The 21,180-nt window shown below is 40.0% G+C and overlaps 1 protein-coding gene and 1 long non-coding RNA gene across 5 annotated transcripts in view; one reads left to right on the plus strand and one right to left on the minus strand.

The window, feature by feature from the left end:
* LOC138969571 (complement C1q-like protein 3) overlaps nt 1–18,722 on the plus strand; it is a 32,901-nt gene extending 14,179 nt beyond the window's left edge. For 3 of the 4 annotated variants that reach the window (XM_070342411.1, XM_070342410.1, XM_070342412.1), the window contains exon 4: nt 16,415–18,722. In XM_070342411.1, the coding sequence (XP_070198512.1) occupies nt 16,415–16,639 (225 nt within the window). In that variant the 3' untranslated portion in view covers nt 16,640–18,722. Of the gene's footprint in view, nt 1–12,351; nt 12,466–12,834; nt 14,695–16,414 lie in introns of those variants that run through there. The other variant, XM_070342413.1, reaches the window with a different exon arrangement.
* LOC138969570 (uncharacterized) lies at nt 6,051–11,098 on the minus strand. Its single transcript, XR_011456499.1, has 4 exons — nt 10,898–11,098; nt 10,667–10,736; nt 9,984–10,062; nt 6,051–7,712 (listed from the first exon to the last, which is right to left on the minus strand). It is a non-coding gene; the product is annotated as an uncharacterized lncRNA (long non-coding RNA).
* Nucleotides 18,723–21,180: the final 2,458 nt, after the last annotated feature.

The raw sequence follows: 21,180 nt of genomic DNA on the forward strand, positions 1-21,180 counted from the left end.
ACAAAATGATGCGACGGCGAGTGTTTTTTGCCTCCAAGATTTTGTGGTGTGGGTATTGTTTTGCTCGTTTCATACCCACACCAAAACCTGAAACACACCCCACCCCACCCTCCCCCTCCCTCACAATCAGTCCATGAACACAAACACTGACACACACAAGTTAATGATCAAGTTACCCCCCCCCCCCCCAACCCTTCACTTGCACACCTGCAACGCAGACGATCATACAGGGTGACACGAAAAAAACAGATCCCACCAAAAGTTTAATATTTTCTGAAATAATCAGCCGATTCTTTTATTTTTTCAGGTGAGCCAAGCTGAAATGATGTTCTAACAGCCCACCAAGTTTGAGCTTCAAGATGTCATGGACAACGGAGCATAAGACATTTATAGTCGAGGCCTATTTTCGCCGGCGAACAGATTTGCTCGGGCTGCGCACAACAGACTCTCTGACTGAATCAATATTCCTCGGTGTCCTTGCTGATTTAGGTCGACCAGAGTGGGATCCCCTGTTAGGGTTTTTACTATTGAGGTTATTGACAGTCCCATGGTCTCTGAACTTATCCCTCCATCCATAGATAACTGATTTAACAGGAAAGTCTCTACGTCCAAACTGTCTTTTGAATTCCAGTTGAGCAGCGTGGATAGAATTCGACCGAAAATAGGCCTCGACTATAAATGTCTTATGCTCCGTTGTCCATGACATCTTGAAGCTCAAACTTGGTGGGCTGTTAGAACATCATTTCAGCTTGGCTCACCTGAAAAAATAAAAGAATCGGCTGATTATTTCAGAAAATATTAAACTTTTGGTGGGATCTGTTTTTTTCGTGTCACCCTGTATTATTGATTAAATATTCATATAGGTCAGTGTTGGTTTTTTTGTTCTTGTTTGTGTTATTGCAGAATCGGTTTTCTCTTATTGCTACACGTGTCTCTTCATTACATTTCACCATCGCCCTACCACCCTGCCCCTCTCGGTATTCCACCCCTCGGTTTTCAGTGGTAAAAATTAGTAATCGAATATTGAAGCTACGTTGAGTCAAAGGTCACAGAAGATTTGCATCGTGCAACACTGCACGAATTGGGTCAAAGGACACAAACGATTTGCGTCGTGCCGCGAAGGAAAGATAATCGCGATCTTGTTTCTCATTGCCTCTCTGTTTTTCATTAGACTTGTCATTCTGCTTGCTCGGCTTTGTCAGATGTCTTCATTTCTTGTTGCTATGTTCTTTGCTTTTTTATTATTATTTTTTTTATTTGCGCTTAGTTTATCGATACAACGTCTTGTGCACGGGTCAAAATGTGTGTGTCAGGGGTCAATTGGTTTGACTTAAACTTGACGTTCGTGTTTCAAGTCTCCAAACAGAGATACACGCACTCCATGACTTTGTGAGAAGATAAAACATATCGATAGGTTTCATTTGTTTGCGATAAAGCATAAATGTATGACCTTTGATGAGGTAGTTTTGTTTTTTGTTTACGTTTGCCAGTTTGCCAGTTCGTATTTGGAACTTGGCGAAGCAGTGTCGTCTGTTTAGGTCGGGGGAAACGCCAATGAAAAGAGCCGAAGAATCCTCGAGCGTTTCTATTGGGTTTGCTTTTGATTATCCATGTAATAGGGCTTCCTGCAACTATGGTAACCGGGGATTTATTCCCCGGGGAACATGAGATTTATTTCCCAGGTGCTTGTGAATGAAAACTCGTGAAAATGATGACAAATATATATATACAGTATAGACCGGATGTATAAAACACCGGATGTATGAAAGTCTGGATGTATGAAAGGGGTAGGCAGGGTCCCGGCAGAAGCTACTCTTTGTTATTACTTAGAATTTTCCGGTTGTATGAAAATCGGATGTATAAAAGTCCGGTTGTATGAAAGCAAATCTCTGGTCCCGAGCAGCACAAATGCGTTGTTGCAAGACCGGTTGTAAGAAAACGAAAGTAGACCCAAGTCACCAAATGAGGATGCCCTGAAAACTTCCCCACCAACTGATTTTTATCCAGATTCTATAGCTGTCAACGAGTTGTTCTGTTTAATTTGTTTCTCCATTCCATCATTTTTTTTTAACCTGTTACAAATTCGTCACGAAGACCCATAAAAGCCCAGAAGGCTTTTTTGTTACATTTATAACCAGAGACATTGGTCAAGGATGTGAATCAGTTGTTATCTTTTTATGGTTTTTTTATGTTGTTGTATTTTATGTTGTTGTATTTTATTTTGTTGTATTTTATGTTGTTGTTTTTACATTTAGTCAAGTTTTGACTAAATGTTTTAACGTAGAGCGGGGAATCGAGACGAGGGTGTGGTGTATGTGTGTGTGTCTGTGCGTGTGTGTGTGTGTGTGTGTGTGTGTGTGTAGAGCGATGCAGACTAAACTACTGGACCGATCTTTATGAAATTTTACATGAGAGTTTCTGGGTATGATATCCCCATACGTTGTTTTCATTTTTTTGATAAATGTCTTTGATGACGTCATATCCGGCTTTTCGTGAAAGTTGAGGCGGCACTGTCACGCCCTCATTTTTCAACCAAATTGGTTGAAATTTTGGTCAAGTATTGTTCGACTAAGCCCGGACTTCTGTATTGCATTTCAGCTTGGTGGCTTACAAATTAATTAATGACTTTGGTCATTAAAGGCACAGTAAGCCTCCCGTAAACCATCACAGAGCTCCCCGAGCGTCTAAATACAGTACAAGCATACTTCCATTTGAACGCTCACCGAACGGGAACATCCTGGCTGCTTTCTGTCGAGCGTGAGACATTTTCCAAGAATTTATTTTCGTGGACTTGGCCCTGAAGAACAATGGCGCCTCGTTTTTGCGCAAGACCTAACTTTTAAAATCTGAATAATAAATTGACAGCTTGTTACACAAACATTCTTTAATCATAAAAGAATTCGTTTTTCATCAAGACAAGATCAGAACAATTCGAAGTTGTGAAAGTTTAAAAAAAGAAAAGCCCGGAAGCAGGGTCACGCAAGGGTCGTGGCAGACGACGGTTTTATCAGTGCAAATCGCCGTTCCTCTCAACAGTCAAAAGCCATCGCTAGAGTTCTTGTGAACCACAGCCGTTGTTTCGTGCATAAAAAACGTGCTATTCTAGATAAGCTCACGTCGAGTCGCATTCAAATGACCAACTATGACGACTGCATTGTGGAAAGGGAAAACTGGATCACACGGGTTCACGATGGCTCAGGGGTAAGATAAACCACGCAAAAATAAATTCTTTGAAAATTGTTCGCTCTTTACGGAGGGCACCTAGGATGTTCTCAATTGGTGAGTGTTTTAATGAAAGGGTGTTTGTACTGTGTGTAAAAGCCTGACCGTATCTGTGATGGTTTACGGGAGGCTTACTCTGCCTTTAAAAATCTGAAAATTGTAATAATTTTTTTTTAATATAAAACGATCCAAATTTATGTTCATCTTATTCTACATCATTTCCTGATTCCAAAAATATATAAAATAGAAATATGTTATATTTGGATTAAAAACAAGCTCTGAAAATTAAATATATAAAAATTATTACCAAATTTAAATTTTCCAAATCAATTTAAAAACACTTTCATCTTAATCCTTGTCGGTTCCTGATTCCAAAAACATATAGATATGATATGTTTGGATTAAAAACACGCTCAGAAAGTTAAAACGAAGAGAGGTACAGAAAAGCGTGCTATCCTTCTCAGCGCAACTACTACCCCAATAAACATGCCAGAACTGGGCCATTGCTGGCTTTTTGCTGGCAAGTTTGGTAAAGCTGGCCATAAAAAAACCAACACTGGGCCAATTATGGTTTGCCAACAAAGGCCCAGTTATGGCTTGCCATCACTGGCCCATCTCTGGCATTCCAGTAATATTGTCGGCCAGTAAAATGCCTTAATTGGCCCACTGTTGGCACGCCATTGATGGCCCAGTGCTTGTTTGCCAGCATTGGGCCATAGGTGGCGATTTGCTGGCAATTATAGGTGGGTTTTTGCTGGCACGCCAGCAGTGGGCCAATGCTGGATTATTGCTGGCAAGAAGATCTGCGACAGCACAGCGGTATGACTTTCTCACTTGGAGTGACGTAATGTACAAACAAATGTCGAAATATCTTGACGTCACTCGTGATGATGACGCATTGTCAACTAAATCCGGCCCGCGGTGGTTCTGCAGATGTCCGGTTATTTGTTTTGCATTCAACTTCAAGGAATTTCCAAAGCACCTTCTTCGATTTCAGTACGCGTCCGATCTCCTCCGGCTAGAAGCAAGCGTGGTGAGTTTCACAAACAGTTGTGTGAGCAGGTCGTCGCAACGGCGTTAGATCTAGTATCTTCTTGTTCTTTTCCTCCGTTGTCGGTCTTTTTTTCAACTTTCTTCTGCTGGACGTTTGAGTCAGTTCGCAAAATATAATAGACTTTAAAGTGTAACTAAACAGACATTTTGAAGTGTCAGCTTTACTGAATTGCTTTATGTTTTGTCCAAGTATAGACCTGTAGAAGCGATACTGGACGATTTTTCCAACGTTTACTGTGTTTTCTGATTTACTACGATTTTTTAAAAGTGTTGAACCCATTTCAGATTTACCTGATTATCTGTTCTTGATTTGATACTTCCAAAGAACAAGTGGTACTTTGAGTTCCGGTTTTATGTTTTAACCAATCAGAATTTGGTTCCTAAATAAAATCGTCTGCTGCCTCTCCCAGCAGAGTCGGCAACAAGCACTGCTTGCCACATGTGTGATGTTATCAACAGAAATAGCCATAAATTGGGCAAGGTAGCAATGTAAATGAATTGGATCTAACTAATGTGCTTGTACTGCATCTCTGGCCTTTGAATTCAAAATGTACTGGCTCAGCGTGAGAGGCAACATCCTGTCGAAGTCGTAAGCACGAGGTTGACTGGGAGATTATTATTCGAAGAGCATGCTGAAACGGATTGTAAGTACAATATTTTACATGTTCTCGACATTTCTGTTGATCTTACTTAACTTTAATTGTTTCCTTGATTTAAAACCCTAGGGCTTGTATTTTCAGTTGTGATACTAAGCACGTATCTTTACCACAGTATCCGATCACTTCACACTTTGGAATGATGAAGTGGAATTATTTCTGGATCTAATTTATTCCTTGTTCCCCCCTCTCGATTCCTTTTTTCGCCACATATGTATTGTCGTGTGAGGGGGTAGATGCGTGTACTGGCTGATTTTTTTTTTTTACTTCGGTCAGATACAGATGATTGGAAAAAAAACTTGTCAAGGATTTCAGAATTTAATAGATCTGTTCGAAGTTTTTACGGGATGGGTCCTGTTACAATACAGACTGAATGTGCCCAAGATGAACTTTTGATTAAACATACACACACAAATGAATCTCTTGAGTTTGTTATACGGCGAATGTCCAGTTTCCACCACCACGTCTGTGGTATGTTTTTATACTGTTTGATTGAATAGACTGACGTGCATTCTCTCGCAAATGTGCGCGCGTGTGTGTTTGTCTGTGCCTCAGACTTATTAATCAAAGATGATGTTGCACATTGCAGATCTATGCGACAGGAGCAAGTGGACAAGACAGCTACATTTGTCTGAGCGAAGATCCAACTGTAAGCTCTTTTAGCCGAAGACAGCGAGCCTGGGTGCATGCATGCAAGCTTCTGTCATGTTCGTGTGAGTGCTGCAGGGCTATTAGACGACTTTTCATTATTCTTGATTTGGAGATCCATGCAGGGTATTAGAAAGTGCAGAATATACACGTTTGAACAAATACGATGTGTGTTTGCTCTGAAAAAAAGAAAAGACGCAACAAACAAACATTGTATTTGTTTAAAGTATCACAAATATTTATTACCTGTATCTGTATGTTTTGATAATGATGAAGGGTAAATTACTTTGACGTGTGCTTTTTTTTTTTAACCACACTGATAACGAATGATAGAAACACAGACACACTTAATAACATATCCACAAACATTGTAACAATAAATGTAAGCTGAACAATGCCTGCAACACATTTCAGGCTTCAGAAGGAAGTAATTATGAGATTCAGACAGAGAGAGAAAGCCCAACACGAAACCAGTTGTGACATTTTTTATTTCATTATGTAATATTAAAAACACGACAACAACGTATTTCCTGTACTTAGTTTCGTGCAATTATGGATTGCAAAGTATGTCTAATTGAGTGGCATAAAGAGGCACAGTTGCATGAAAAACCAACTCGGATCTTGAGGATCAGGATTTTACATGGACACAACCTAGAATTTAACATCCTGGGGGAGGGGGTTACTGCGCCTTTCACATCAAGATGTAAAGATCTATTTTAAATAATACTTATTAGAAGGGAACAAAATCAAACAAACTACAACAATCGTTCTGAGGGGAGAGAATTACCTCTTCCGAAGAAATTACCTCCCTTGCTTTTCTTGTCGTGACTTATGTAGAGTAAAGTGAATAGAAAGTGAATCAGTCAGTAACAAACAAAAAACACAACATTTCTTAAGATGAATGAGGAGTCTTGAAGTATTTGTCAATGTTAATCTTGTATGCATAACAAACAATATATTACGGATTGATAATTAAAGAAAATCGTCTCTTCTACAGGGTTGACCCCCCTAAAAAGGACACCCACAACCATGCAAATTACTTCTGCATCTGTTGAACCAATTATTTTATATATGGTATTCATTAACTTCAGTTTATGTTCTGCCTTTCCAGTAAGTGGCAATTTTGTAAATTGAATGGTCTGACTTTTGTGCAATTTTAATTTTTTTCTCCAAATTCGGGGGTCGACTAAACAGAACGAGTTTTGACATTGAGCGGTAGCCATTTTTACCTAATTTAAACCCTTCAGGCTTTTACCTTTTTGATTATTTTGAATGTCTGAGTATGTAAAAACATCCCCTTCAACCCCCAGGCTATCGATGACCTGAAGAAAGCATGCAGTTACAGCTAGGTTCAGGGCAATCCTCAGACACGAAAGCGTTGGTGTCATTGGTGATGCAAAAGTTAGATAATTTAACCGACAAATTTGCCACTTTGTGAACTGCACATGCATAAAATCAAGTTTAAGTATGCTGAATATGAAGTTATCCAGTCAATTGGTGTAGAAGTTATAGCATTTCTGTCAGTTAACAGTATTTAAAATCTCTAAAGTAAATTCTGACATATTCGAAAGTTTTGCATTAACACCCAGACAATTTTTACGATACTCTCCTAAGCTTCTCCACTTCTCAGCCCTGTCTTGGAAATGAATTCGAATAAGGCAGTCAAAATAACTTAGTTTGGAGCACCCATCAATCAGAATAAGCATTAACTTTTGACACAGGAAATATCTTCTACCGAAAGCTCTCCTGGTTTTATTCTACATTTTTCCTGCATAATGGTAACAAATTTAATGATAAATCTAAACAACGAAGTGACTGTGGTAAGATGAACAAAGTTAAAAAACAAAGGATTACTGTAAATGGTTTACGAATCGAAATCTAAACAAGTTTTAATGATAAGTAAAATGATAAAAAAATAAAATAAAAAAAAGCTAACGTCCTCGCATTTGTCCAGAATTATTCCATGTTTAACATGGGAACAGAGGGATAATTGGTCTAAAGAATTTTTAAAAAGGAGGGTTAGGGACTATCTGTATGCAATGCCCGCTATAGGTGAAAGACTTTTGTGGAAGCCATGGAAGAATGCATCGCTGTTGTGCTGGTTCAGCTTGAGGTCCTGTCCTAGCGAATATCCTGCACACACAAAAACACGACTTTTTAAGCCACTTATGTTGCATTCCGTGACATAGCTTTGTTAAAACCGTGTGCCTGATAATAATGACAGATTTTGTTGATATACATTTTTTTTAAGACACCCCATATACTATTGTTTGACAATCTCTTTCAACATAGTTTACGAATCACCAATGTGTATACAAACGCAAATAACCCACAGGTCAATAAATTACTTTCCACAGAGAGAGAGAGAGAGAGAGAGAGAGAGAGAGAGAGAGAGAGAGAGAGAGAGAGAGAGAGAGAGAGAGAGAGAGAGAGAGAGAGAGAGAGAGAGAGAGAGAGAGAGAGAGAGAGAGAGAGAGAGAGAGAGAGAGAGAGAGAGAGAGAGAGAGAGAGAGAGAGAGAGAGAGAGAGAGAGAGAGAGAGAGAGAGAGAGAGAGAGAGAGAGAGAGAGAGAGAGAGAGAGAGAGAGAGAGGGAGAGAGAGAGATTAAAACTAGAAAATGTGTGCTATATAAAACAAGGATAATCTCTGTCAAATCTTCGCTTGTACCTGCATGGTGTTTACTGCGCTATATACACAGCCTGTTTTATTTCATTTATTTAATTTTTTTTTGGGGGGGGGGGGGGGGGTGGATGTTTTGTGATGAAGGTTTTTTCAAAGCCTTTACTGCTTTAGTCATTGAATCCACCCGACTTCGATTTATTGTTCAGTGATGGGTAATTGTGTGACCAACTATGTAAGTTAGTGATTGTTCTGGCTTCATACAATGACATTGCATTAATTTTATAAGTGTATGTGTGTGTGTTTCAGGCAAAAGCTGATATTACAGTCCTAGTTGTATGCAGTACCTCTGCTTCTTCGTTCAGGAATCAAAGTATACAATCTAAACCGATTATTTTGTTGAATAATGTTCAGCTTACCATCCCGAAGAAGGCAGTAACGTGCCGAGATATTGATTATAGATATTAACGTACCTAACCTGGTTACTGGTGTGTTTTCTTTTTATTTCAATAATGTAAATGTGTGACAACTTGCAGGGTACTTGATGTTCAGAGCAATTTTTCTGGCAAAAGACCTTTTATGGATCAAAGAAAACTTTTGTCATAGTGCACAAGTCAATCAATTTGGTTGATAAATAATTTGTGCTGCATTTTCCCTGGTTCCAAAACGTAGTATGTATTACCACATGTCCTTACCTGTCAATGGCATCACATGATTCTCTGCAAGCAGTCTTTTGTGGAAATACGTCATTTAACACTTGCACTTATAGTAGGTGGCTGTGGAACGGTAGACATGCAACGACAACGAACAACAAAAGACAAAGTGTGGAGTACACTCATTTTTCTTAACATACGCTAAGTTTCTTTGAGAATGCTCCAAGTGAAAATCAGGGGTTCCTAGGCCTGATATCACAATTAAACAGCTTCTTCTCAGAATCAGGAGGGAAAAAACTGTTATATGGCGAGATGTCGTGACAAGAACAGACAGCAGCAGCAGCAACAACAACATTGCTAAATCGTCGCTTTAACAAAATTTCATGTTTAGCATCGCAGACAAAGCACGGCTACTGATCCGACCAAAGCCACACTTCATGCACGATGGGCACATTGTTATGGCCAGCTTGTTAACGTGCGCATTGTGTATGTTTTACATAGAATTGAATGTGTTTGTCGTTGTGTCTGTCATCTATCCTAGTCGTTTGATTTAGAATAAAGCAAACTTATTACAATGACGATTTTCTTCGGTTTTTGATGAAGGATTGGCATCAAGACTTTTCCTATTTTCCAACTCTGCCACCATACACTGGCCGTTCAGGTCTGCATGTCGACCACATGGTGTGTGATCAGATTTTTTGGACATGTTCACAATGCTTACATGACCACCAAATGGAAAATCAGTTGGTATTTGTTATGTTTTTGTGTTAGCACAATCTTCATACAAGTAAACAGAAACAGTTTTGTTGCAAACAGAGCCTTCATAAGAAAAAATGCTTCTAAGTCAAAATACATACCCTCTTTTTCGTATTGCGTAAAATATACCCATAAATTCTGGACATCATATTTTTATTTTTTTTCACAACAATGAAACCAAACTTTGGCATATGTTTTAGCAATATATTCACAATAAAACCTATGAGTTTGAAGGCTGCATCTTGTTTTGTTTATTTTTGAGAATTTTTTTGCAAACCCATGCAAATGGCCAGTTTCTGGGGAGAGACTGGGGAGATAATGGCCAGTATAGAAAGAGTTATTAATAAGTAAACTAATGTCAGAAGTAGGTATTTACCTTGTTTGCCTTCGCGTTCTTGATAGCCTGCTGCAGCATTTGTATCACTTCCCTTGACATTCAAAACGCCAATGTATTTCTGAAAGGAAAATAAAGATATTGACCGAAACATCACACAAGTGGTATATCATATGCTAGGTTTTGTTTACAGTGCCTGTTCTACGACCACATCTGATTGTAATTTAAATAAAGAAAAACTGTATCTATTTGTTACTTCTCTATTTGTGTGTGTGCAGGGGCGGATCACATCATTTTTAAGGGGGAGTTTCCAAATTTCTTTTAGGGACAATTTGACGACGCGAAGTGTTTAGTTGAAGACGCGAAGCGTTCAACCTCCTTGGGGGGGGGGGGGGGGGGGGGGGGGGGGGGGGGGGGGGGGGGGGGGTTAAGAAGATAAATTTGAATCACAACAAGGACAATTGATCGATCTGGCGCAACCTGAGCAAACTAATTCGCCAACTTCTTTCCAAAATCGTCACTTAGAATACAAAGGCCGGGTCCTAAGTGGTCCGGAACCCCCCTCCGGATCCGCCCAGTGTGTGTGTGACCGATGACCGTCTCTAAATTCTAATCGTTGCGTTTGCATGGTAAAAAAGGTTTAATACTGGATATGCCCATGAAAAAATATCATTTATTGTTCATGTCATTGTGTGTGTGTGGCCAGGACCGTGACTTCTGCTTGCCTCGACGTCTTCAGAAAAGACACAAAATGCCAGCAGGCGTATGTTCTTGGAGCACTCAGTATGCCGTCATCTGCAAACAAATAAATACAAATTATTCAATTGTGTAAATAAAGAACAATCACTTTAATATTACAACAACAAATTCATATAACTGTAGTCTTCACCAGAGACATCCACTACACTATCTTTAAATAAAACTGCCGTAAAAAATTGAAATACTATAAAACTTACCCCCACTCAGATCTATTTGGGATTATTCAAGTTTCAACCATGAAACGATGCCGGTTTGGACAGATCTGCTAGTTTGCCGCTGAAACTGAAATCAAAGGCGATCTTCAGAACTATTTCTAATCTTGTATTTGTGATTAATATAAAATACTGATCTTCCCAATAGAAGCTGATGTGTATACACATGACCAGGACAAGGTATTTTGTTACAGGGCATTTACGCAGACGTCGCAGTTCAAAATATCGTTTTAGATCTGATTTTGTACAGCAGCCTGTGTGATTCAGAATCGTGTGCCCTTTTTCGGTTTAACATTTTATGGACGATTCCTATGAGACTGCTCAATCATAACTGATGACAAATTCAGAAACAGATGATGGTTTCAAGTAGGCTACAGTAATGATTCGTTAAAAATGTCAAGCCACTCGTCGATCATTCACACTCAAAGAACCCAAGCCAAATCTGCTCTGGTTCCGAGCAGCTTTTTCAAACTGAGACCCTAATTGTTACGCATCTGCCGCGAAAAGATAGACCACAAACAAGCGGCACTGTACCATGCTTTCGTTTATGTTGCTAAACAGATTAAATGTGCATTGTAAATGTGCTTACAGCAAAGAAATGCATCCTTACTTACCACAAAAATACTGGTACCACATTCATCGCACTTGTGTCTTCTTACCAAAACCTATCGATATGTTTGTTTACGATATATTGGTAATTACTAACCGTTAACTATTTTTCAAAAATCTGAAATGACTTTTAAGAATCAAAGAAAGATTCGCTAAAACGGTTGACTTTCAGAAAATAAGCAATATTTTTCTGAACCATGAAATAAAAATCGAATACTCCGTTTGATCTTTTATTTTGGTAGATTGATGACAACAGCCGGAACTGAAAGTACCAGAACCAAAAATTAAGGGCATTAATCAGGTAAACTAAGAAGATTGTCGTTCCTGGCGCGCACTTCACATGTCCGTCAAACAGTGTCCGAGTGAGAGAAAAAAAATTTTTTTTTCGCAGTTCGACAGTATATGAGGCCCTTCTTCATATCAAAGTGTAAAGGTTGCTGAACGATGTTTTTCCTTTTTGCTTGTTTAGTTACACTTTAAAGAAGTCGTCCTCTCTGTAAGAAAGAATCTGCGCGCGCGCGCGCGCGCGTGTGTGTGTGTGTGTGTGTGTGTGTGTGTGTGTGTGTGTGCGCCCGCGCGCGCGGTTGTGTGTGTGTGTGTGTGTGTGTGTGCGCCCGCGCGCGCGGTTGTGTGTGTGTGTGTGTGTGTGTGTGTGTGTGTGTGTGCGTGAGTGTGTGTGTGTGTGTGTGTGCCTTTTTCCTTTCTTTGTGTGATTGAGTTTGTTTTGTCTCTGTCAAAAGAAAAGCACCATAAACACCATAAGCTTACTTGTAACCAAACAAATTGCATCTTGTGAATGTTGACATTGAGTATGTGTCTATTCACTCCAGGACAAAGATTTGTGCAAGTGTCTGACTGCCCAACTGGATAAGATGCAGCTCGCCTGGGTCTCAGTTCCTGAGAGAAACGCAAGAGAGCTGTCCGAGACAACGTAAGCTTCGCAGGTTAGATCAAAATACATATTCCTGTTGACCCCTTACTTCTGCTTGGCATTTTAGTCAGTTCAGAAAATATGATAGATTACAAGAAGTCGTCCTCTCTGTGAGAATGCCTCTGTGTGTGTGTGTGTGTGTGTGTGTGTGTGTGTGTGTGTGTGTGTGTGTGCGCGTGTGTGTGTGAGCGCGCGCGCGTGCGTGCGTGCGTGTGCTGTTTGCTTGCATGCCTGCGTGTATGCTTGCGTTTGTTTGGTTGTGTGTGTGTGTGTGTGTGTGTGTGTGTGTGTGTGTGTGTGTGTGTGTGTGTGTGTGTGTGTGTTATGTGATATGGAATAATGAATTAAAACCAACAAAACTCGTTTGCTTTCATGTTTCAAGAGGTGAACGGCAGGAGGACTTGAGAGTTTCAATGGCTTACCGTAGGCTACGACGTCAGGACAAAGAAAAGAAGCGTTATCTCAACGTTGCGGATGCGAACAGAGAAATGACAGAATCAAGACAATCCTACGGAGGTTTACTGGGAAGTGAACAAGAAACATTCCTGCCTTTGGTCATCATGTCTCGAGTGTGAAATTTAGAACGCTGTACAAATAAAATAAAACAGTGAGCAACTGAAAACAAAGCGTACGTTTCTGTAATGTTTCGGTAATGAGTCGTTGCTGTTTGGAAGCTTTACATTTGTTTTGTTTTTAATATATATTACTGTATTGTTGTTGTGCCCGCTATAACTGCGTTGATGACGATATTCTGTCAAAACCACTGCCTTTACTTGCCAGATAAGTTACACGACAAATGTGATTAGCATTTCAATTGCATTTTACTGATGAATTTGATAATTACGCATATGCATATTGCTAATGTACAGCTTGACAGCATTGCCCTTTGCTTTATTTGCGCACGTCTTGCCGCCAGCATGGGTTGAAAAGTCCATTGATGTGCTGTGTTTTGTTATTGTTATTACATTCACAGTAAAAAATGACAAAACAAAGCATATTTATAGACTTCTAACAACCATCTATGGGCTAACAAGACTGTGCAGATCGAGTACATGAATAGAGCCGTCATTCTATCCGAATCAGTGGTATTGGTATATTTCCTGCAACTTATTGGCATTTTGCTGGCAATGGTAAAGACAGAAATATGGCATTTTGCCGGGCCACAACTGGCCCGGTAATTTCAGCAGGTAAAGGGCCATTAACGGAAAATATATGGAAAAAAGTTTTTTTTATATGGAACTAAAAACCTGCAAAATGCTGGCGAAATGCTGGCAAAATGCTGGGTTTTTGATGGCAAGCCATCAATAAGCCATCAAATAAATGATGGGTTTTTGCTGGCAAAATTCTGGCAAAATTCTGGCAAAATGATGGCAAGCCATCAAAAAGCCATCAAATAAATGATGGGTTTTTGCTGGCAAAATTCTGGCAAAATGATGGCAAGCCATCAAAAAGCCATCAAATAAATGATGGGTTTTTGCTGGAAAATTGCTGGCAAATTGCTGGCAAAATGATGGCAAGCCATCAAAAAGCCAGCAAATAAATGATGGGTTTTTGCTGGCAAAGTGCTGGCTTGCCAGTGATGGCCCATCAATTTGCCAATGTGCATACGGGTAATATGCCAGCATTGGGCCATAAGTGGGCCTTTGATGGCAGTAGTTCTGGCAACTGGCATTGCCATCAAAACGCCAGCAATGGCCCAGTTCTGGCATGTTTATTGGGTACCCCGCTCTTCTTGTCAATTTCACTGCCTTTGCCATGAGCGGTGGACTGACGATGCTACGAGTATACGGTCTTGCTGCGTTGCATTGCGTTCAGTTTCATTCTGTGAGTTCGACAGCTACTTGACTAAATATTGTATTTTCGCCTTACGCGACTTGTTATGTTCTTGTTGTTGTTTTTATGTTCTTGTTGTTGTTGTTGTTGATTTTATCCATTAAACTGATTTTATGTTTAACTCCATTAATAATCTGTTTTGTTTGTCTATTCAGTAATTTTAGCCTGTTATAAATTTGTCATGACTGAAGAGCCATAATAGCCCAGGAAGGCATTTTTTTGTACAATTAGAACCAGAGGCATTGGTCGTGGGTGTGACTCAGTTTTTTTTTTATGTTGTTGTTGTTTTAATCCATTAAACTGGTTTTAAGTTTAACTCACTTTTTTGTATTCAGTGCGCGCGCGTGTGTGTGTGTGTGTTATAAATGTGTGCGTTTTGGAGAGAGAGAGAGAGAGAGAGAGAGAGAGAGAGAGAGAGAGAGAGAGAGAGAGAGAGAGGGAGAGAGAGAGAGAGAACTCAGAAAATGTTATTTGTTACGCCAACGGTCATTACAAAGCTTCCACGACCAAAAACATTGTCAAAAGCGCAAAAGGGTTGTGGAGCCGGAGGGAACACACACAATACAGTTGAGCCACACACAAACACACACACACATCCACACACACACACACAGGGACGGGGGGGTGGGGAGATGGGGGGCGGAGAGTGCACGGCCTTATGCAAAGCAGAACAGTTCCTTACACAAACAGTTGCTCTTTCTATCGGTTGTCCTGACTGTGTCAGTGTATGTAAGTACATGTACTTTTCCACTTGTTATTCACAAACCTTTTCTTCTAACAAGGATATGTATCAAAACATTTAAACATAAAAAACAAATAAATACAAAAATGATATGAAAAAAAACCTACTTTTATCAAGTAACAGACGCGTGGCCGGATGTATGAAAGTCAATCCACAATATTTTCATACATCCGGTTAACCGGATTTGGTAAAGACCGGGAGTGGTATTCAAGAAGAAAAAGAATTTGAGGTGGTTTCAGATTCTGAAGCCGTTTTAGCTACTACGCTTTAACTTCCGATTTTAACTGGCATTCACGAGTCCCCCTCCGAACGCTGTTAGCTAACAAGGTTGTCTATTTGTAAACCACGGGGTTTCCCTCACTTCCTGTTCAGTGCGCACGGGCAGTAGGTCTTATCCGCCTTCATTGCTTTTATTCCGCGAACGAACACGTGTGCATTACATTTACTTTAGTCGACATGTACGGAACATCCATCGGACAATCGAAAGCGCAGGCACACGAGGAAGAGATGGAGGGGAAGAGGAAACGAAGTGCTAACTGGACTGACAGCGAAACGCGGACAAATACGAGATACTGCTCGCGAAAGATTTCAACCGATGCTCGATCATACCGGCTTGTGGTGAAAACGTGCTCGCGTCTTCTTTAATGCATTACAGTGTCCAATTTCTTCTACTGATTCCGTGGCCGAACGATTCTCACATTCGCCTGATGCGCGATTGAGTCGAGTTCAAATCACCATCTGTCCGTAATTTGTTTTACTCTTTGGCATTTGTTTATTTTTGTTTATTTTCTTCATGTGCAAAAGAGTACGTTATAATAGCAAATTGATTTAAAAAAAAAAAATTTAGGCAGGAATGGGGTTTTTTATTTTTTTTTTGGTTACCATGATATTAATTTATTGAACTTAAACATGTAAATATTTGATTTAAAAAAAAATATGAAGAAGGATGCTCCCCGCTTAAAAAAACAAAGGTAAAAGAGAAGACAAAAAAAAATAAAACTTTCTGTACAAATCTACATCGTCATATTTATCCACAGGATGAATGCGATCCCGGAAAATTCTTCTCAGATTTCTTCTCTCGGCATATATATTCCAACATCATGAAGGCCGCCATCTTGAATCACGAAGATAACACGGTGTTAGCGATTGTAGAGACGAGGGGTAGGTCCCGTAACTTTGAAGGCGTCACGTGACTTTGGCGGGTCACAACGGCCTTTCGTGAATGCCGATTAGCGCGACTTACAGCTCAAACAGCGCCACCATGCGGCCAAGTGGCGCTAAAGAGGTTTCTTGAATACCAGTCCGGATGTATGAAAGACAAAAAGTGGGTCCCGACGACTTTCTTACATCCGGTCTCGACTGTATATACATGTATTGACTGTGCCAGGTGGCCCGTCACCCGTCGGACACACACAGCTGTGTAGAGGTGGACTTGTACCGCGGCCTCCAGCACCACGTGACCACGGCCTCTTCCTGTGCAATCAACGACACCCGGGCCTCCAAGATGGCCGCCTTCCAGCTGGAGAAAGGTGACACGGTGCACGTCCAGATGAGATCAGGTGACCTGCTGCTGGGAAACCTGCACACCTCCATGTCCGCCATCAAAGTCTAGCTGTTGTCAAAGTTTGCGTCGTGTCTGCAAAACTGAACGCTTGAAAAACGTCGACAAGTGTGTTAACGAGATTAAGATGTGTGTGTGTGTCAGCAAATCTGTGACAGCAAGGTTTTATAAAGAAGGCAAGGAGGAGGAAAAGGGGGGAGGGGATTGGAGGGGCGTCACCGTATCACAATCACTGGTTGTCGGTTCTTTACTGCCAAGGACAACGCGCAGCATGTGACTTTATACCACTTCACAAGATGCCTTAACAGACGGCAACCTTGAACTGTCCCTCTCCCCGCCTCTTAACTGTGTGTGTGTGTGTGTGTGTGTGTGTGTGTGTGTGTGTGTGTGTGTGTGTGTGTGTGTGTGTGTGTGTGTGTGATTGATGGTCGTACAGTCCTGTGTGCTTGCTATGAAGCTCTTGTCGTGGTGCTTGCAGTCCTGTGTGCTTGCTATGAAGCTCTTGTCGTGGTGCTTGCAGTCCTGTGTGCTTGCTATGAAGCTCTTGTCGTGGTGCTTGCAGTCCTGTGTGCTTGCTATAAAGCTCTTGTCGTGGTGCTTGCAGTCCTGTGTGCTTGCTATGAAGCTCTTGTCGTGGTGCTTGCAGTCCTGTCCAATGCTCAGAGAACTGAACGCCACAAAACCGTCATCTATGCAAAACTAAACGAGATTCGTGGACGGGCTTTTTTGATGGGTATATATATACTTTTACATGTATGTCTGGCATGAAAGTACAGATGTGGTGCTAAGAGTTCTGGTATATGTCCTCACTCCGTTATGTATGTGTTCCATGTCTGAGTAAAGTTCGCATGTGCTTATTCAGGAAAAGCAGGGAAAAAGTCAATGGGAAATTTGTCCCCCTCAACCAAATTCTGATGGCAAAACGCACAAAGCAGGCTAGGCGGTCCGAAAATGCTTTTGTCGAAAGATGCAAAATAGTGCTATTTAGTGCCATATGCTGATATGAGAATTTGCCAGTGTATCGGGTTAGTGTGTGTGTGTCTGATTTTTGATCGATATCGCTTCTGTTGACAGTTTCAACAGAGGTAGCCTAATCGCGCAAGCACAGATAGTTATCAGAATTGGTTGAATACTAATGAATTACATTTTAAAAGCAAATCACATTGCATTTTACAAACTCGCAAGTTGCTCGGCTTGGCGTGCGTTTTTGCCTAGCTCATTCCGAACATTGTACTCCCGTGAAAAGTGTGCATGGGGTGGCGCAGTGGTACGTAATCTCAGTGCGCCCTTTGACGCACTGAAGGCAATTCCAATGGGACATTTTGAGATGTTATGCGCCAATGGCGCAAGGCGCACTAGTAAATGAAACCCTGCGGAAAAGGGTACCTTGGCACAACCAATGACTAATCATCTTATAATGCTTTCTGTCTATCATGCTTCTGGATGAGATTGGAATTCTGAGTCCAGAAAGGCCGGTTGTTCTATCCAGTGAACTTCTGGATGAGATTAAAAATTCTGATTCTATCCAGCTAGAATTGGAATCTAGCCATGACATACATGAGTTTACAGACAATTTAAAAAAATTGTGAATCACAGTACCATGTTTTTGACGGTTTTGTCTAATATCCTTGCAGCAAGTATGGTTTTGCATGATACAAAAGTTGCTGCTTTTCAAGCAAATACAACATAAAAAAAAACATAAAAAAAGGCATTTCACGTTTTAGCCAACATTTTCATTTTCAAAGATACAACCGATTCCAAAGCACAGTATGTTATTGTTAACTTCTTCTACAAGTGTTAGTAAAAAAAAAAGATAGTTATCTTCTTCACAAAAACACTCACTCAAACCATGATAAAAAATGTGTGCCGATACTCACTTTTCCCTGTTATCCCAGTCAGCAGGTTTCTTGTCGTTAGGATCTTCAATTTCTTTGGGAGGGTATATGTCCTCACTCAGTTATGTATGTGTTCCATGTCGACAAGCTGACATCTATGTAGCCTACGGCTGGATACTAAAATTTTAAAAAAGCGTCACCCATGCAAAAGTGTAGGAGATTCCTAGACGTGCTTTTTGGATGGCTGTATTTTACTTGTAGAGTGAGTTTTCTTTTTTCGTTCCATGTCCACAAAAACAACACCTATATTTTTTATATACACAAACCTGGATGCCAGAAAAGCGTCATCTATGCCAACGTATACGAGATTCGTGAACGCGCTTCGGATAGTTATATACTTCAGTGTGTGGTAACATGTAAAACAATGTACTTGTGGCACGTAAAACTCTTCTCCATTGCCACAGAAGTGAACACTATGCCCGGTGTAACACGAGAAAAGTACTCCCACGAGATTTTAACTCCGTAAATAATAATAATAATAAGAGATTTTGGTTCCGTTTTCGAAAAAACCCACCCAGACTATTCTTGTCATTCGATCGTCTATGTGTGATCTGATGACCAAGATGTAACTGTGACTGTGAATTCTGCAGTTTATGTATTGGTTGGTGTGTTTGTTTGCACGAAGGGCCATATCAGGGCGGTGCTGCTTTGACATATAACGTGCGCCACACACAAGACAGAAGTCGCAGCACAGGCTTCACGTCTCACCGGATCATAAGCTACTCACAAAAAGTTAAGGATGACTTGCACACAAATTCGTAACTTTCCAAATAAGAAAAAATCTTGTTTTCGACCGCTCTTGTGATCAGTACCTTCATCAGCAGGCATTCCACAATGATAACAGTAGGCATTCCATAATGATAACAGTAGGCATTCCATAATGATAACAGTAGGCATTCCATAATGATAACAGTAGGCATTCCATAATGATAACAGTAGGCATTCCATAATGATAACAGCAGGCATTCCATAATGATAACAGTAGGCATTCCATAATGATAACAGTAGGCATTCCATAATGATAACAGCAGGCATTCCATAATGATAACAGTAGGCATTCCATAATGATAACAGTAGGCATTCCATAATGATAACAGTAGGCATTCCATAATGATAACAGTAGGCATTCCATAATGATAACAGTAGGCATTCCATAATGATAACAGTAGGCATTCCAGAATGATAACAGTAGGCATTCCATAATGATAACAGTAGGCATTCCATAATGATAACCCAAGAAATGAGCAAGATAACTAAACAAAACAATTTGTCCCGAATAAACAACAGATTTGACTTTCTCATCAAATGCAAAAGTACAAAGTTTTGCCTATTCTGAATTTTCGTCGATTTTTTAATTGGTACCTTCCGTTTTTGTCAGTTCGAATTTGGGGTATCTTTATTTGTGAGGCGGCCACGTGACCCCTGTAAAAGGAAACTTTTATTCGAAAAGTGTTCCAGATAGCCAAGTTAAATTCGTGTGATGGTATATTGAAATAAATTACAAGGGAATGAAGATTTAGTAGAAGTACAAAAATGGTGCAATAATTGTTTGTTTAGTTAACTCGTCTCACCTTCCACAAATACACGTGTGTGACACAGGCCGTAAGAACTGCGACACATTTATTTTCTTATAATTAGTTTATTGTGTTATATAAAAATGTAAAACAAGTCGCGTAAGGCGAAAATACAATATTTAGTCAAGTAGCTGTCGAACTCACAGAATGAAACTGAACGCAATGCAACGCAGCAAGACCGTATACTCGTGGTCCACCGCTCACGGCATAGGCAGTGAAATTGACAAGAAGAGCGGGGTAGTGGTTACGCTATGCTGCATAGCACGCTTTTCTGTACCTCTCTTCGTTTTAACTTTCTGAGCGTGTTTTTAATCCAAACATATCATATCTATATATTTTTGGAATCAGGAACCGACAAGGAATAAGATGAAAGTGTTTTTAAATTGATTTCGAAACAAAAAATTTGATAATAATTTTTATATATTTAATTTTCAGAGCTTGTTTTTAATCCGAATATAACATATTTATATGTTTTTGGAATCAGCAAATGATGGAGAATAAGATAAACGTAAATTTGGATCGTTTTATAAATTTTTATTTTTTTTTACAATTTTCAGATTTTTAATGACCAAAGTCATTAATTAATTTTTAAGCCACCAAGCTGAAATGCAATACCGAACCCCGGGCTTCGTCGAAGAGTACTTGACCAAAATTTCAACCAATTTGGTTGAAAAATGAGGGCGTGACAGTGCCGCCTCAACTTTCACGAAAAGCCGGATATGACGTCATCAAAGACATTTATCAAAAACATGAAAAAAACGTTCGGGGATTTCATACCCAGGAACTCTCATGTCAAATTTCATAAAGATCGGTCCAGTAGTTTAGTCTGAATCGCTCTACACACACACACACACAGACACACACACACACGCACATACACCACGACCCTCGTTTCGATTCCCCCTCGATGTTAAAATATTTAGTCAAAACTTGACTAAATATAAATCAAAACTTGACTAAATATAAAAAGGAGGTGGGTGATTTGCCCCAGAACATTATACGTTATTTGAATTTTGGACCAACATATGACATTTGACACAGATCTCGGCAGTCATTATTCTATCTCGGCAGTCATTATTCTATCTCGGCAGTCATTATTCTATCTCGGCAGTCATTATTCTAT

The sequence above is a fragment of the Littorina saxatilis genome, linkage group LG6 (assembly GCF_037325665.1).
Source record: "Littorina saxatilis isolate snail1 linkage group LG6, US_GU_Lsax_2.0, whole genome shotgun sequence".
NCBI lineage: Eukaryota > Metazoa > Mollusca > Gastropoda > Littorinimorpha > Littorinidae > Littorina > Littorina saxatilis.